Source organism: Ammospiza caudacuta, chromosome Z (assembly GCF_027887145.1).
Source record: "Ammospiza caudacuta isolate bAmmCau1 chromosome Z, bAmmCau1.pri, whole genome shotgun sequence".
Lineage (NCBI taxonomy): Eukaryota > Metazoa > Chordata > Aves > Passeriformes > Passerellidae > Ammospiza > Ammospiza caudacuta.
Window position 1 is genome coordinate 1,218,965 of NC_080632.1, and position 16,960 is coordinate 1,235,924.

Here is a 16,960-nt window from a genome sequence, read left to right on the forward strand (position 1 = left end):
AGTTCCAAACTGCAGTTTTTCCTCATTCTCAGGTAGTTAAGAAAATAATGTAATCCCTGCATGCAAATATCCAGGGACTTTGTTAAGGCACACCAGGCCACATGCTTTACCTCTGATTCAGACAGCTAAACTCCTTCCTTGCCTCAAACCCAGCTCTGAGACATGGCAATAAAATCCTGGTGACATGGAAATACATCTGCATCTGATCACTCCTTTCCATAGGCTGGAGCAGCAGGTGAGACCCTGGTTTCACTGTGAAGTTCACAGGTGAATCCAGTTTCAGATGATTTCTACAAAGCTGGAATATTTGCAAGAGTTCTCACAGCATACAGATCCCTCACTCTCCGTTTCTGCTACTCGAAGATGTAATCACTTCTGGTTTTAAGAAGGCTTCCTTCAACTCTGCCTGAAATACCCATTTACAGAATCACCTTCTATTTACTTCTATACTAAAGAGCAAGATCCATCTAAAAAGCCAGTGTCAGAAGATCTACCCTGCACCATTTAAAATAAAATTCCTAGCAGAGCTGGACAAGTTCTGACATTATCAGCAGTGCTGTTGCAAAAGGACAGAACCAAACAGCAGTTACATTGCTCCTCGTATCTGGAGCAATGTAAAAAATTGAAGAGGGAGCAAACACCGAGTGCTTGGGAATAGTCTTTCCTCCCATATTGATACTCCAGGTACCATGACAATCCTACAAGGATTTGTAAGCAAAGGAAAGAGAAATGGACAAGCAAAAAGCCCTATGCATATTAAGGAAGAAATGATGCAAAGGTGTAATTTAGAATTTGAGTAATTAGCACAAAGGATTGTTTTCTAATGGTTCAGCTGCAGAACCTGGCCTCTCCTGGAGCCTGGTAAAGCCCTGGACAAAGCATTAGTGGCACCAGCTGCTGCCCGTGGGGCTGCGTGGGTGTGAGAAATGCAGGACACAGTGAATCCATCGTGTGCTGAAAGGACATTGTGCTCCTGTATCAAAGTGAGGATAACATGTTTTAATATTGATATCAATCTGTGTCAGCAGTTCCATGCACAGGTTTAAAGGTCAGACTTCATCCTTCCCAGGTGCCCAGCAGCTCACTGACCTGGGAATGGCCTTTGGCACTCGATGCACTGCTCCCATCTACCTTGGCCCAGCAGCAGTGACACCGTCTGACAGACTGGGCCAGAAGGAGCCCTTGGGTGCCTGGAGGGCGACCACAGATAATACAGGTGGCCAACCAAGGCTGCAAGGGCACCTGGGCTCTGGGTGCAATGGGGACACACCAGTGGTGTCAGTGACAACAGCAAAGGGTCTGAAGAAATTACACTTGATTTTGTGTTTGTGATTCGAGCCAATAGCAGGGTCTTCAGGCATCTTTGGGGACAGCAACAAAGTGCTTTCCAAAGAGAAGCAAATGAATGTGACCTTCATAATCAAAAAGAATACAGCCTACAAAACCATATAAGGACTATCCAGGTCATGTTTACATCTAATCAAGTAGTTCTTACTAAAAAGTAACGCTAACAAAATCTTTGATACTTCAATGTAATTGTGATCCTCTGAGACTTTCATCTTTGAGTAACCCTAACAGGAGAGTAACATGTTAAACCTTTTTATTTCCATATGTCATATATGTATAATATATGGAAATAAAAACTAGTTAGGAGATTGTAGAATTCCTTACACATCCAGCTACCATCACAAGCCCATCACATATGGGTGGTATTCCTTTATCACAAGCTCATGAAAGAAAATCCCCTTGCACATGGATATACCACATCCCAGAACTGCTCCTGCTCTGCAAGTGGCTCCTGTGGATTAAAGTCCAAAGAGAGGAATTTGCTGTTTGTCTGTGGCACAAATTTCTGCCGAGCCACTTTGTGCCTGCATTGCTGATCATCAGCTTTTGTATCACTACAAACCGAAAACCTTTGTTTTCCTGGGGGAGCTGAAAATCATCAGGAACTAAGTAAAAGTACCACAGTCTTGGTTTCAGAGCTCTGCCTCTGAAATGGGAATGCTTCCAGAAGCGTTTCCTTTAGGCCTTTTTCTGCATTCTGGCCCCAGCTTTCATACCTAACTGTGTGTTCCCCCTCTAAAAGGACCCAGACCTTTGCTCCTTTCTATTCATGGCAAAAGGTAACACCCTCACAACAAGGCTAGTAGTCATAAAAAGTTTACTGTGGCATTTTGGCTCAAAGAAGAAAAAAAAAAAAAGGCTGCTGACTGGAAAGTGTTGTGGGAATTAATCCTGGCAGATATGGCAGAAAACACACACCCAAGCAGCAGGGTGACCTGATTTTCTACATGGGCTTGGGAAATACTGTTTATAATCAGGAACACAGATTGCTCATATATGTTTGAGAATCGCTGAAAATGGGAAACATAATTGCAGGTTGTTGGAAAATGCTTTGGTGATAAGGACTCTACTGTATTTCCACTAACTACCACCCCTACAGAAGACCATGCTAAATAGAAAACTCAATTCCAAGGGCAGGAGAAGCCCTGACACTTTATTGCTAGATTCTATAGCAATTGGAGCTCACTTACAGTAACCTTATAGTACTCTATATAAACTGAGAAGCTTGTATCAAATTCAGGCTTCCATTTAAAATAGATATTGCAGATATTAGGCTTCAATTAAAGAAGAAAAATAACCTTCAGTGCTTTTTTTCTCTTAAAGGCAAAGTATCAAAAGAAATCCCCAAACTAGGTGGAAGTTATTAAATTTCTCCAAAAAATTAAGATGAGCTTTCTTCTATTTCTTGAGACAGTACAATTTGTGATTCACAGGGTAGCTGGTATCAAACACAAGGTAATGAAAGCTCGTATGAGCAATTTTATTCCTGTCCATAATGGCAGACACTAACAAAATCAAAAGAATTTATCCTTTGAGTTCAACTTAAAAAATAACTTACAAAGCAGTGATATATGCAACATAAAACAGTTCAGGATGGGAGAGGGAAAGCAAATTTTAATAATTAAAATGTAAACGTGAAAAAAAAAAAAAGAAATGGAATAAAAGTCCCTACTTCTGATTTCTACGTAAGATGTCATGTGATCCTATTTGACAGCGTCCTGGGGTCTGTGTGTGTGTGTGTGTTTGGATGTCACACACACACACCCCACGCTGACCCACACATGTACACACACAGACAGGCGCTGGCAGCTCCACCTCGGGCACTTCTCTCATGCCACTCCTTACAGTTGTCTCAAGCGGGTTTGGGACCCACTTTCTTGACAAAACAGGGGAGATGGTAGGAGAAAAAAAAAACAAACAGGTGGGTCTGATTGTGTCTGAGATCCTTTAGTTAAACTGGACACTGGGACGAATAATTTTCTTCTGCAGTAGCTCTCTGGGGAGGGCCAACTCACTGTGGTCTTCATGGCGACACTTGTGAACGGGTCACACGCTCATTGTCATGCTAGGGGAGTACTGAAAAAGAGCAATCCACAATTTAATAAACATTCTGCCCCCACCCCCAGGCAGCAATGGGTTCAGAGCTCCGGGAGCGCCCTCCTGAATCTGTGCCGCAGCCTCTCCTGGGGCTGCAGTTCAGTTTGTGCCTCAGAACTTCTGCTGAGCTTCTCTCATGCCACAAGACAGCCACTGCTGAAAGGCAGTGCCCCTCAGGGCTGTTCTGCTGTTTCCTGGGTGCTGTGATGAGCCAATACCTCACTGAGGCTTTCCTCTCCCCGTCCGGCCCACTGCTGGCTACCGGGGAATTTACCTGGGCAGGTGCCTGCTCTGAAATGGACTGCCTGCATCCGTGGCCAGCTGAACCACACAAGATTCTGGGGAGGTTCTGATTACTTTCGGGGAAGAAAGGAACGAAGATACGTATGACTGTGATTCAGTTAGGCTTTTGGTCTGTATTATTTCGTGTTAGCAATTTCAGGGGGCAAGCTGAATCACCAGTGGTCATTCTCCTTTATGTGAACCAAAAATCCAATCCCCACACCTCACGACTGTAGTGACACAAACTGAACTGCAGCCTTTACCCAAGCTACAGCTACCCTCAGGTTAGCGGTGCTTCATTAAAGTAATCAATGGGACACCACAGTGCCCAGAAGAAATGCACATCCATACACCTAATTTGCTTTTCAATTGAAAACTGTGGACTGCAAAAGCAGTTAATTTGGTCTAACATCCTCTAAGCAGAGGAAAATGTTAAAATGCAAGAAGATTAGCAATTTGAAAATTGACAGAAGAAAAAGAAAGGTAAATTTGCCGCTGCAAAACCACATGTGCCCTACATATCCCGTCAAGTCTTGAGTTCCAAGCTGGCCATTTCCAAGTGCCCAAGCATATAGAATGAGTATTTTAGATGAGTCTTCCCTGTAATGTAAACTACAGAGGTCTGACTACCAGCTCTGAGGCTTAAAGCAAAGCACCTGCTCCAGTAATCTCCTGTATCTGAGCCAAGGTATCTGGAGAATCCCTTTGCGAAAGCATGCTCTCAAGTTGTTTAGGACTTTCAAGTTGTTAGTAAGCCCTGAATTGCTACTTACCCCTAACCAAAATTCCTGGTGAACTGAACAGCAAATCTCCCTGAGAAAGGACTGCATGGTAACACCTATTCTGAGCAGCCAAATGGCAAAACAGGGATCAGAAAGCAAAGCAGTCCCCCAGGATGAGGGAGCAATCCATGCTACAGAGCCTGCAGTCCCTGGGAGCAGGCAGGGACACCCCTGGCATGTGCCACTCTGCCTTGCAGGCACACATCTCAACAAAACCTTGAGAAATCTGAGTCCCTGGCTCTTGCAGGCAGCACAAAAACACCCGGAGCCCAGGGAGGGTCTGAGAACACTGATTTTCTCCAGAGCACCACTGCTGTCCTCTTGTTCCCACGGCCCTGTGTCAGTGACCCTGACTGCCCTCAGCACAGCAGAGCGTGCCAGACTGGGAGCCCAGGGCTGCCACGAGTGCCAGGAGCAGGGACCATGTTTCATGGAGCCTCTGTGCTTTCTGCCATTTTGGCAGATAGTAAACTCTGCTCTTTTTAGGTTGTGTATGACAGTTTTCTTCAACACTCCACACAACCTGAATGTGTGCCCACCAACAGCTAAGTGGCAGAAACTCTTCCTTTTCCCTACCTGAAAAAGAAAACCTCCCAAAACCCCTCAAAATCAGATTCCCAGGAAATTTGCCATGGAACTCAAGTATGCTGAGATCTAACAGAAGCTGTTTACTGAGCAGCACGTCACCACTGGCACAGGCAATGAGGGTACACTCCTATTTAGGGACCTAGAGGTGGATTTACAAACCCAGCCTCAGGCACATGAGTATGACAATACCACACTCTTGCTCTGTAAAATGTTTACATACATTTTGCTGCTTTGAGCGTTCCATATATTAAAAAAAAACAACATCATTTCCCCCGGAATGAACACTAGTGGAACCTCTGCCTTTTATGGGTGTAACAGCACACTGCAACATGCAATCTGCTGGTGCTCTCATCACATACTTCAGTGTAAATCCTGCTTTTTCACTGACCTCGTGGCCCCGAGAGTTTCTGCAGTAAACCTATGCCTCCCACCTATTCCAGTTTCAGCTCTCTTTTGCACAGCATTTTTTATTCAAATCAATGCTGTACTTTCAGAAACTATTAAAAAACATGCAAGACCACAGTGCTGCACTACAAGCACACTACAAAACTTGTAAAGGTTCTTTTTCTAAACAAAAGACCACAGACACATGTTCACCTCTGCAATCCAACAAGCCAGGTAATGGGATACTTACACTCTCGCTCTGAAAAGGGTTTAGGAAGTTTCCACCCATCTCACTGTCATCCCTGGGAGTGCCAGGCTGGTTGCTCATGCTCATATTACTGGGAGAGTTCTGTTAAAAAAGAAAAGATTACAAAATACAGATTCAGCGCTGCTTCAGGTTCATTTGCAGCCTCACCAGGTGAGCCCAGGGCATGCTCCACACAGAACTTGGTGCACTCAGGTGCCCTGGGCCTCTCAAGGATGAGAAATCAGCCCCAGCAGGGTTCTGCATGATTCAGTCACTAATTTTAGTCTGTTAAGTAATGTTCTCTTCCCTGAAGCAAGGATTATTTACCTGTGCCTCATTTTCAGGCTACAGCCAGCATCTGCTTCTGCTGAAGTCAAGAAAAGCTGTAAAAGGCTGCAGCAGGGATGTGAGGAAGTTCTGTCACCACATTCAATCGTGTGGTTGAATGCAGCCACATCTGTGAGCCCTGACACCTGTGACTTATGGGTATGTACTTAAAGACAGACAAAAGATGTACTTAAAGGCAGGATGGATCAGGTCTGCACGGACCTTTGCGGACTGAGGGCTGCTCTTCATCGTCACAATTCACCGAAATAGTAACAATCTAAAGCCTTCCAAAAATTAATTGTTACTCTTTTCCTTACAGAAGTGCACAGAGACCTCTGCAACTTCAGAAGCAGAACGGCTGAAACAAGGTAATTGCCACAGAAATTACTGTGCATCAACAGCTCACACATGGCTATTTTACACACTACCATCAGTCAGGTGCTCTTACAAAGCTGCTTTGCAGCCCCCTGCCACGCCTGGACCACGGGCAATCCTCCTTCCATCACTGCTACATCTCCTACTCAGAGGACTCATGATGGAAAAAGAGTAGTCAGGGAAAAGGAGCAGTGAAACCATGGACCTCATAATGAAATCCTTACATCTATCACAGTTCTTTCCTTGGATGTTTTTTTTTTAATTCAGAAAACTGGAATGCAATATAAATATAAACACCAAACTAATTACATACATGACCTACAAGCAGAAATTCTTTACCAGCACCTGAAATGCAGCGCAGGGAGCTGGGTCAAAGCCCTGCCTTAGCCCTTCTGCTTTCTTCAGTCTAATTCACTGCTTCCACAGCTGTGATCCTCAGGCCACTGGACAACACGTCCATCAGAGACAGCTGAAGCCTGACGAGGTTATTGACATCAGTAACAATAACAATTCTGACATCAGCTGACATCTGTCAATCAAGCCTGCTCTGCAGTGAAGCCAGCACACCAGATATCCAGGGAGCCACAGCTCAGAGAAGGCTGCACCCGCTGCCGTGGCTCTGCCCCTGCTGCTGTGCCCTTGTGAGCAGCATTGATTGAGGGCAGCCCAGAGCCTGGGTTACACAGGAGGTCAGGCTGCACAGTCACAGCCCTGCCACTGGCCTTGACGTCCAGGAATATGCACACCTTCTCATTTATTTTATATGATGCTCCTGCACTTTGGCTTGTTCCCGGGGGATTTCCCCCTATTTCATGTTGCTCTGTGTAGAACTAAGCTTTGGCATTCTGCCATTGCTGCAGCACTCCAGCCCCAAAGGGCCAAATTCCTGAAAAAATCCCATTTCAGTGACTGCCCCAGGCTGCTTTTGTGGCCACTTGGGGTCCAGCACTATAGCTCCAACTGGGATTTTCCAAAGCAAGGGTGCCCGTGGTGCCTGCACAAATTCCATGGGCATTGCAATAAATGCAGCTTGGTAATTTTTATTTAACATGCATAATTTCAGTTCATTGACTGCCCTTGTCTGAGCTTAGTTCATAAAAAACTTTATGCTCTGCCATTCGGCTAATGTAGTCAAAATCTTCTCTAGAAAGCTATGAATTCTGTGAGCTGTACTGATTCTGCCAGGACTAGATCCATTTTCTATGGACAGCTGTTTTACAGGCAAAATTAACACTTTTATTTTACCTATTTCAAAACCACATAGATCAAAACTTATTTCCATGAGTTATTCATGCAGGCTAACATATTATGAGACTTTTAGGTAAATTGTTTAGGATCCAAGTTTTCAGAGCTGCTGATACCTATACCAGCACATACTGACCAACTAAAAGGGGAATACAGGCTTTAAAAATTATCCCATGGGAATGGAAATGTTTTGGATTTTTTCCCCTTAAAAATGCTGCAGTTTGCAGTAAGATAGTGAAGAAAAACCACAGACTTTGATAAAAATGTGCTGCATGCTGGTCATCCCACTGGAGGTTTCTATTGAATCCCTCACTGCACAGCCCAGCACAGCACAGCTGAGGCAATGTGGTCTTTTCCATCCATCACTTCACATCATGAAGGGTCTGAAAATGTTATAAAATTTCAGAACACAGGGTCCTCTTTATTTATGCCCCTTTACCAATACTACATCGGCTCATTAATTCCTAAGTTAATGATGATCACATCCACAGAAGTTTTATTTTTACAGAAGCAACATATTCAAGTATTATTTTTGTAGATGCAAAATCCCTGCAGATGAAACTCACATCCTTTTCCAGCTATGTAATGATTGTGGCACCAAAACAGTCCTTCTGCTGAAAGTACTTCTCAATCTAGTTTTTGGAAATTTATCCTGAGGATTAAGATATTAACATTATCTTAGAGAGGTGACAAACCCAATCCTGCAACACCCTAGGGAGATTGTCCCAAATTTACATTTGACTAGAACTGATTATTAGAACTGGTTTCATTTATTTTAAGAGCACCAAAGACTACAACAAGCTCAGTCAGATTATGAACTGGAGGTAATTATATATAATATAGATATGATATAATAAATGTGTATAAGGAAAGGATTCATAACGGAGACAAAGGAGATGAGTTTAGAGTGAAACACTCTAAAAATTCCAGATATTGGATTAGATACTCACTTTGGAAATACTGTCCATGTCTCCTGAGCCTGAAATGAAAACAGACAATTGCTCAGTAAATTCTGAGCTGAAGCTAATCCAATAATTGTTTTTTTTTTTCCACAGAAAATACATAGTGCAACATCAACATTTTACAAAATAACCAACTTAGTAAAAGTTTACATTTGGTACAGAATAATCCACTCAATTAGTCTGAGGCTCCATCAACTGTTGCTGCACTACATGTACTGAGTATCTCTTAGGAGAAAACAGATGATCCGGATGAGCACAGTAATGGAAACCAAATGAAATTAAATATAGTGAGTGCAAGACAATTGAAAACTGAGGGCTTTTTTCACATGCTGTAGCCCTCACCTCAGGTAAAGGAGAGAATAGAGGAAATGCAATTTTAGGATGCATGAACAAAGAAAAGCGTTTTTTAGCAGCAAAAGACATGTATTTTCAGGGAAGACAAATTCTGGAAGAGTACTGAGAACAAAACTAGAAGAGATCACAGCAAAACCATCAGAAATGGAGCTGTGGGAGAAGACTGAAACAGCTCCTTCAGACAGCCAGGTAAACTAGGGCTGAGAAGGAACATGATGTCTCTCTCCAAAAACTCCAGATACATAGATGTTATCAGGAGTTATTTTGTCATAGACCAAAAGGATAAACTATGTGCTAGGTACATGTAAAATCCTCCCATAACTTGCAATTGAATTTTTCATTTTAGCTGAGAAGAGAAAATTCCCAGCTTGCAGAAAGTGACAGGAAAAGGTGTGGCAGCCTCACACAGTTTTTCATTGACTTGAATGCAATTTTGCATCATTACTAGTTAAACCAACTACCCATTTTAGGATTGTAATAGGTAAAGAAAGGCTGCAAAAGTGTCCCTATATAAAGCAATCCAAAATGTCAGGGACATGTTTCCTAAAACAAAAAAAGGAACTCTCTTCAGGAGACAGAGGCCATGCTGAATGGTTATTGTCCACAACAAGTCTGCTCACTGAACTTCAATTACTTCTTTTTTCATTGCCACAGCCTCTTCAAATCACTCCCTTCATCTCACTGATGGACACAGAGTTTTCCCCGTACATTTTAACAACGTGTCTTCCACAGAACTCCAAGGATTGGTCCCAGAGAGCAGCAGGGGCACTGGGAATTCAGCATTTACTGTCACTGTTACCTAAGGATCCGTTCATATGGTGTGAGTCCATGGCACCCAGTCCGCTCATGGGTCCGTCCGAGCCTGGCCCCAGTGGAAACTACAAAAGGAGCAGGCGTTACTGACTGCACAGCTATTTATCACACAGCCTAATCAAGAGAAAATACTCCTCAGGAGAAGGGAGGGAAAATGGAACGACAAATCCTGAGCGCCGAATGAGAAGAGACTCCCGAGTCCCATTCAGACCTTTATGAGAAGGTGTCTTGTCAAGACTGAAAACCAGCTTGTTTTGGGGTCAATTGCATGATTTTTGGAGACTGTCATCTCTGTAAGCTGGAATCCAATAGAGTCATAATTTATTATTTACTTCAGCTTTGGTTTTGTACGGCTTTTCAGACTGCTGCTGGCAACTCAGCCTCATCCCCACTGGAGTTATAGGGAACTTTTATAACTCCCTAAAATCCATCAGTGATTCATTAACGGCTCTCAAACCCCTCCAGACCTATCCTAAGTTGTGAAAGCTCCTCATCACCTTCACAACTTGAGCAGTTTCTATCCAATTACATAATTAATCCTAAATTTAGCTCTTCACACATTTAAAAGGTACTACCATTATAGCCAAACAATCTGCAATTTACTGCATAATGACTTAGCATATCTACATATATTTACTTCTAAGTTCTACAGGCAGGTTTTTTTTTCCCAGAGGCCCATAACTGAAGGGCCACCCACAAAAACGAAAAGCTTAGCAATAATGATAGCTGCTGGAAATACAGTGTTTGGATAAACAACAGGCTGCACTACTGAAAGAAAGATGTAAGAAAATTCATATTTACATTAGGTCTGTTGGGCCCAGGTGGCACAGCGTTCATTAAAGTGTACATGTTGTCTCCAGAGTTGGTTGAATCTGTAATAAGAGATTATTTTAACTGCTAAAATACACTTTTCAATCAAATTACTCACTCATACATTTCCTGTCATTTTGTTCATATTATTAGTGTGCCTCAATGCTATACACAGTGGCAATTTAAAGGCAGGTTTTATTCTCTTTCTATCCACTGCTGCCACACAACAGGCCTATGAAAAGAAATAATTGCCATGGTCCCCAGGTGACGACTACTGGGCTCTAGCTTTATGCATGACTGTTAAAAGGCTTAGAAATCACCAAGAATCTCTAACTATTGAATTCCTAAAATCCTGTTTCCTGGAGTTCTAAATTTCTTCACTCATCTTCAATATTATTCATAGAACGGGAGTTTGTTTCTTATCAATACTTCCTGTAATTTGTTTTCCATCTGTAATAAATGATAAAAAGCTTCTCCTTACACAGACCGAGAGTCACAGTTTTTCACTCTCATCCCTGTCAAGGCCATATGAATTTGAATATATCCAAGTCTTCAATGGAACACTGTGCAAAGACCCTTCACTCCTGAGGGAGGCTTTAGCTCATCTATCTTCATGGTGCAGCCTGGTGCAATGCTTGCAGAAAAACCCCAAAATGACAAAAACCGAAAGGACAATGACCTGACAAAAGTCTCTATACATCCCTAAGGGGACAGTGTGATTTAAAAAAAAGTATTGGCAACTCTGGAAAATCAGTATCTGCATGGAGAATAAAAGGAGCTCAGCACTCTGCGTCCAGACCCATTCCACACCCAATGATATTCCATGTACAACCGGAAGGTAAATCAAGGATTTTGTCTACTAATCAATATTTCCAAGATGATTTTCTAAGCATTAATCCAAGCTAATAATTCCATTACATACAGAGCACTACATATCACTAGAACATTCTATGGCGCTGTCTGAGGAAAAGGGGAAACAGAAAGCTTTTCAGCCTGAAGTAAAATCAGCCTATTAAGTTAATTTTAGTATTCAGTGAGGCAGGCAAAAAGTTCTTTGCCCACCAGAATCTTGTGCAACACACATCCCTGGCTGTCCCCCAGTTCTGGGAAAAAACCTGTCTGCTGTCCTGGCTCCTGCCAGAACACACAGGGATGGTTGGCCTGTGGAATCTCTGAGCTGCTGCTCTCACAGGTGAGTAAATGCCTTGGCAAAACCCACAGGGAGCCAACTTCTAACTGTTGTCATGCTTTGGAACACAGAACTTCAAAATATCTTTACCTTACGTTGCCTTTTTGGTTTGTTCATTTTTTGGAAGGCTTTTATTTGGCTTGGTTGTCATTTTTATTTTTATATATCGAAATCCCTAGCATTGTATTCAATGAAGTAATATACTGGTGCAGTGAGTTTTTATGGCCAGTTAGGAAAATTCCCTACCCTCCTGTGCTGGAGAGGTTCGCAAGTAGCAAGTAGGGAAAAAACCCACGTGATACAGAAAATATAGACCCAAGAATTTTGTTATTTGATTATTAAAAAGCCCCAAAAGTGTACTTCCTAAAATCTTTATTTTGCTTCTTCCAGGTGTATTTCAGTACCTGCAGGACTAGGCATGATGGGTGTTCCTGGTGGCCCTCCACCGCCTGGAGGACCCTGGGGAGAGTAAAAGCTGTCAGTTAGCATGAATTAAAAGGTCAGAAAAAACCTAAAACAGACACACAAACCCCCCCCGCCATATCAAGGAACATTTATTTTTTAAAGTTTTGGGTTCTTCCATGTCACAAATCTGATCAAGACTAAGAAACAAAAAATGCTCTGGCTGTTACACAAATAAATATTGACTTTCTCTAATAAAACATACATAACTGCTAGAAATAATTATAATTTTCATTGCCATATGGACGTTACTGTACTCTACCTCTTTTGTTATCATTTAAAACAGCAGATACTCTGTTCACACAGGGATATCTTTTCAGTGGCACTGATTACAAAGGTCTGGGTATTCTGTCTGCTTACAGGATACCTGTCCATATATTTTTTACCTATAAACTTCTACCCATGGATTTATAGCCACATTTTATCCAAACCCATATGACTCCCGAGGCATCACAGGCTCTCCATATACCTGTGCACTAAGCTCACTGACTTGATTTTTTTAAGGGCTCTAGCTGCATGTTTTTAAACATCAGATAAAAAGATGTAGGAACAACTAACTGACCATTTATGAGAGAAGTTACTTGTCCTCATTAACTTTTTCATCTCATTTTAAATTTGTTCTTACTTTGTGTTTTTTCCTCTCTTAGAGAGTTTTTTGTTATCAACTATTTTCACTCTGAGAATATAATATTTTTAATGTATAAAAAGTATATATTTGTATATTTATACATATTATATATATGTCTATATTAGTGGATAAGTTTTTATACCAGTATATATTAATATATTATATGTAGATTAATCTTATTAAGTTCTCAAAGCGAGTAATTCCAGATTACAAGTCTTTTCACTAAAAACCTTTTTTAGGAGCTTTCCAGCCCATCCCTCATCCCCAAAAAGTTGCTCTCTATGGAGTCAAATATTCCCAAAATGTCTTTAAACTCTTCAACAATGGAATGTGGCAAACCCACAAAACCTCCTCCAAGCAGAGAGAGCTCTGTGAAGTTCTGCACTGCAAGAACTGATTTGGAGACAGCAAATATTGACTGTTTCCACCAAGCTGCGACAAAATGAGGCCTAGAGTTACAAACACTTGCAAGAATCATAACTTTTCTCCCGTCTAATTTTTTTAAGAAATGACAAAATGAACTGCTTTTAATGATATAATTCTCCCTCCTCGCCCTGTGACACCAGCCATGTGCATGTGATAAAAACAGAGCAAACGATCTGCCTGGGAAAAGCTCCTCAGCCATCCAGAGAACCTGAGTGCAACAACAACAACAGTAGGGAGTCTAAAATAACAAAGTTAATCTCTGCTCACAGAGACAAAATCCAGCATTACACACTGACACCTTTTTCCTGCAGAAGTTCAAAAACTCTCCCACAACATGGTTTTTCTGAGAAAGCCAGGGGGTTTTGTCCCTCCTTACTGTAGACAATACATGGCATGAGGTTTTTTCTGGAGTGAAGCAGCACTAGGGCAATTGGGAGCAGGCTGACAACGATTCTGCTGCTGAGCACCCACATCTGCACCAGAGGGGCTGGGAAACCTCGGCGCAGGCCAGATGTTCAGCCAGCACACGGGGCTCCCCTCAACATCTGGGCTGCTGTTTCTCTGCCCAAAGGAGGTGTCATGTCCAACAAACACACACAAAGGCACTCACCACGTAGTTCCCAGGAGAGGCTGAGGAATAAGGTATCTGTAACATCAACAGAAAAAACAGTGATTTTGGGTCCCTCTGTGCTGGCATGGGCTCCTGCAGCTGCAGGTGAGAGCTGATTCAATTAGAGTGACTAAGGACACAGCTAAAATCATGGGGAAACGCTTCTGCTGTCAAAATACACACTTCTTTTCAGCAATTTCAAAAAATTGACTAAAAACCAATGAAGTATTAGAATGTTAAGGTATAAGATTACTAAGGCAATGTAGTTTACAAGGTGCATGGACTCAGGCAGCACATACTTGTATTTCAGTCAGCAGGACTTCCGTCAGCCAAGCACAAACTGAATTTCAATGTTCTTGAGAGATACCTAATTTTCAATACAATCTTGACCACAAAAGGCAAAGAAGCTACCACATCTTTCACCGTAGAAGATACTGGTATTTATTCCCATTTTTTATTTAGGTTTTCTGAAGGACACTGTCCTGGAGAAATCCTGTGAATAATCTTGTTTTCTTCTTTGCTGTTATTCTCCCCAAAGGAACACAGGCCAGTGCTGTTGTGGGAGCAACAAGTGCACTGACAAACACAAATTTCTCTACAGACAACTTGTCAGCCAAACTACTGCTACAAATAAATCTATTACTGAACTTGCCAATTGATTTCAGGCACTGAAAAGACTTTAACTAGCAGCTAAAAAATGTAACTTTTAATTCAGTTTATGCAAAAGAAAATAGAAGAATTTCACTAATAGAATTAAAAAGCCAAAAATGAGAAAACCGGGAAGAACTCTTTAGCAGGGCAAGCCAGACCCACCTTATCCATCCACAAGTGCCAAAATGGACACTTTTAAACTAATGATATACGATCCCTGAATGAAAATGAAGAATTTCTGCCTTCTGGAGAAATACCAGAAATGTCCTGTTCGTGTAGGATGCCAGGACAACCTTGATGTTACAGCAGGGCTGGGCCTGGCATGAAGATACTTCCCTAAACACAAGAGATGTCAAATATCTTTGTAATATTTACTTACAGAATTGGCATTGGTTGGGTTTGGCCAAGGTCTACCACCCCCAGGGCCCCTGAAACAGAAGAAGAATGATGAGACACAGAACCACCCTCATCCTCTGACCAGCTCTGGGGTAAAAACTCTGAATAATCTGTTTCCAGAGGAAGGAAATGGCTTTTTGTCAAGCTCAAGTGTGTTTACAAACCATAACTACACTAAGTTAAAATGCAAGAGCAGAATTTTTGTTGTGGCACTGCTATTCAGTTGTTTGCTGAGTTGATTGATTTATTTACTACTCTGAAAATAAATTCCAGTCATAAAATAAATAAATGTTCAGTCATAAAACCAGTGATCTTGCTCACAAGATTAAGCACATGCCTGAAGCGCTGAGGATGGATTCATTTACTGTGGATCTACAATACTGCAGTATTGTCAGGTTTCATTAGCAAAACTTGTGCAATTAGCTAATAAATGTTTGGGGAACACCTAATTTGTAGAAGAACAAGCCATACAAACCCTACAGGTTGCTATGATCCCTGTGTGGTGATGAGGATGATGATGGTGACCGTGATGACAACAGCAGCAGCCATGATATAAATGTCATGTATTACATCCAGAAAACCCTCAGAGGGTTTTTCTCACAACTTTTGCTGTTATTTTAGGTTTCTCAACCTCAGCTAAACCCAGAAAAATATTTTGGGGGTGAGGCTTCATCTCTTAACAACACAGAGGGGACTCAGACACACCAGAGGCAAAATGTCCATGCTCACAGTCACAATGTCTCAAATCCATCATTATCTCTGGGAGTACCAAGAGCTCCTGCTCATTTACAAACAGGGCTGAATCACTTTCTGAAGGCCCTGGCAACAGAGAGGCAGAGCAGATGACAAAACTTTCACATTTTCAATGGCCTTTTGGCCTCATTAGCTGGAGAAAAGCAACATTAACCACTGCAGCTCGCCAGGCATGGCAGAGAGACTGGAACAGACAGAAAGAATCAACCTTCATTAATGAGTTCTGAAAGTTCCCTAAGTCCTGCAGAAATAAAAGCTATTGAGTGCATACATTGCCTGAGGGATTTAATATTGAATCTTATTTTTTTATTACATTGTTGATGAAACTATAAAGGAACAATCTCAAAGAAGAAATCAACAGAAAATTTATTTATTTCCACTGCCTTTATTGTTGGAATGATAGAAATCAAGAATGTTGGAATGGTCTTTTCTGCATCATTCAAAGAAAGACTGAGAGAGAAAATGCTCCTCAGGTCAAATATTCTGCAATTTCTCCTCTGCTGATGATCACATAGTGAAATATTAAATTTTTTTTTTTGGGGGTCTTGCTGTTCTTTTTCTTCATTTACTAGTGGTTTATTGGATCCTCTCTTTCAGAAAAATCAGGACTATTTGTAACAACGTTTAAAGTCTGTTTTAGCCCCAAACCCTCGCACTCATTTCTGTGACATGTACTGACTCAGAGACAAAACTGGGTTAAGCCACAGGAATATGGAAACTCAGAAATTACACTGAGACATGGGAACTCACCTTTCCTCTAAAAAGGTGTTGGAATTTTCAGATTTATTGCACAGCTTTAAATACAGACTTAGAAGCCACTGCAGCAGATTCTGCTGGAAAGCCACACGGATTTTGTGGAGCCAAATGCTTATAAAACACACATTAAAACTCCCAAACTGCAATTTTTAATTTTTTTTTAATTCCACGCAAGCAGGTCTTTTGTCTTTTACTAAATGTTTATTCTGGAAGCACCAACAAGGTCATAAAACATAACCATACAAGCACCAATTCCAAAATACTTCAGAAGGTCTCTGTGGCTATGACCATTTTTTCTTCTGTAATTTTTTTAGAGTTTATCCTGTAAGTGTCAATCCTGGCTTAAAAAAATGAAAGTCTGAAATTTCAGTTTCCCAAGAGGCAAATATATTCCATCAGGAAATGAAACATCTAGACTCAACTTTGTGAATTGAAGTTAAAAGACAAAATCACACCTTTTTCTTTTATTTTTTTTT

At 41.5% G+C, this 16,960-nt stretch overlaps 1 protein-coding gene across 4 annotated transcripts in view; it reads right to left on the minus strand.

The window, feature by feature from the left end:
* Positions 1-440: 440 nt before the first annotated feature.
* The window catches only part of LOC131571524 (single-stranded DNA-binding protein 2), a 126,166-nt gene continuing 109,646 nt past the window's right edge, over positions 441-16,960 (minus strand). For all 4 annotated transcript variants that reach the window (XM_058824273.1, XM_058824272.1, XM_058824271.1 and 1 more), the window contains 8 exons: positions 14,959-15,007; positions 13,929-13,964; positions 12,207-12,261; positions 10,605-10,675; positions 9,790-9,868; positions 8,625-8,653; positions 5,731-5,829; positions 441-3,423 (listed from right to left, as the gene is read on the minus strand). In XM_058824273.1, coding sequence (XP_058680256.1) covers positions 3,394-3,423; positions 5,731-5,829; positions 8,625-8,653; positions 9,790-9,868; positions 10,605-10,675; positions 12,207-12,261; positions 13,929-13,964; positions 14,959-15,007 — 448 coding nt within the window. In that variant the 3' untranslated portion in view covers positions 441-3,393. The remainder of the gene's footprint in view (positions 3,424-5,730; positions 5,830-8,624; positions 8,654-9,789; positions 9,869-10,604; positions 10,676-12,206; positions 12,262-13,928; positions 13,965-14,958; positions 15,008-16,960) is intronic.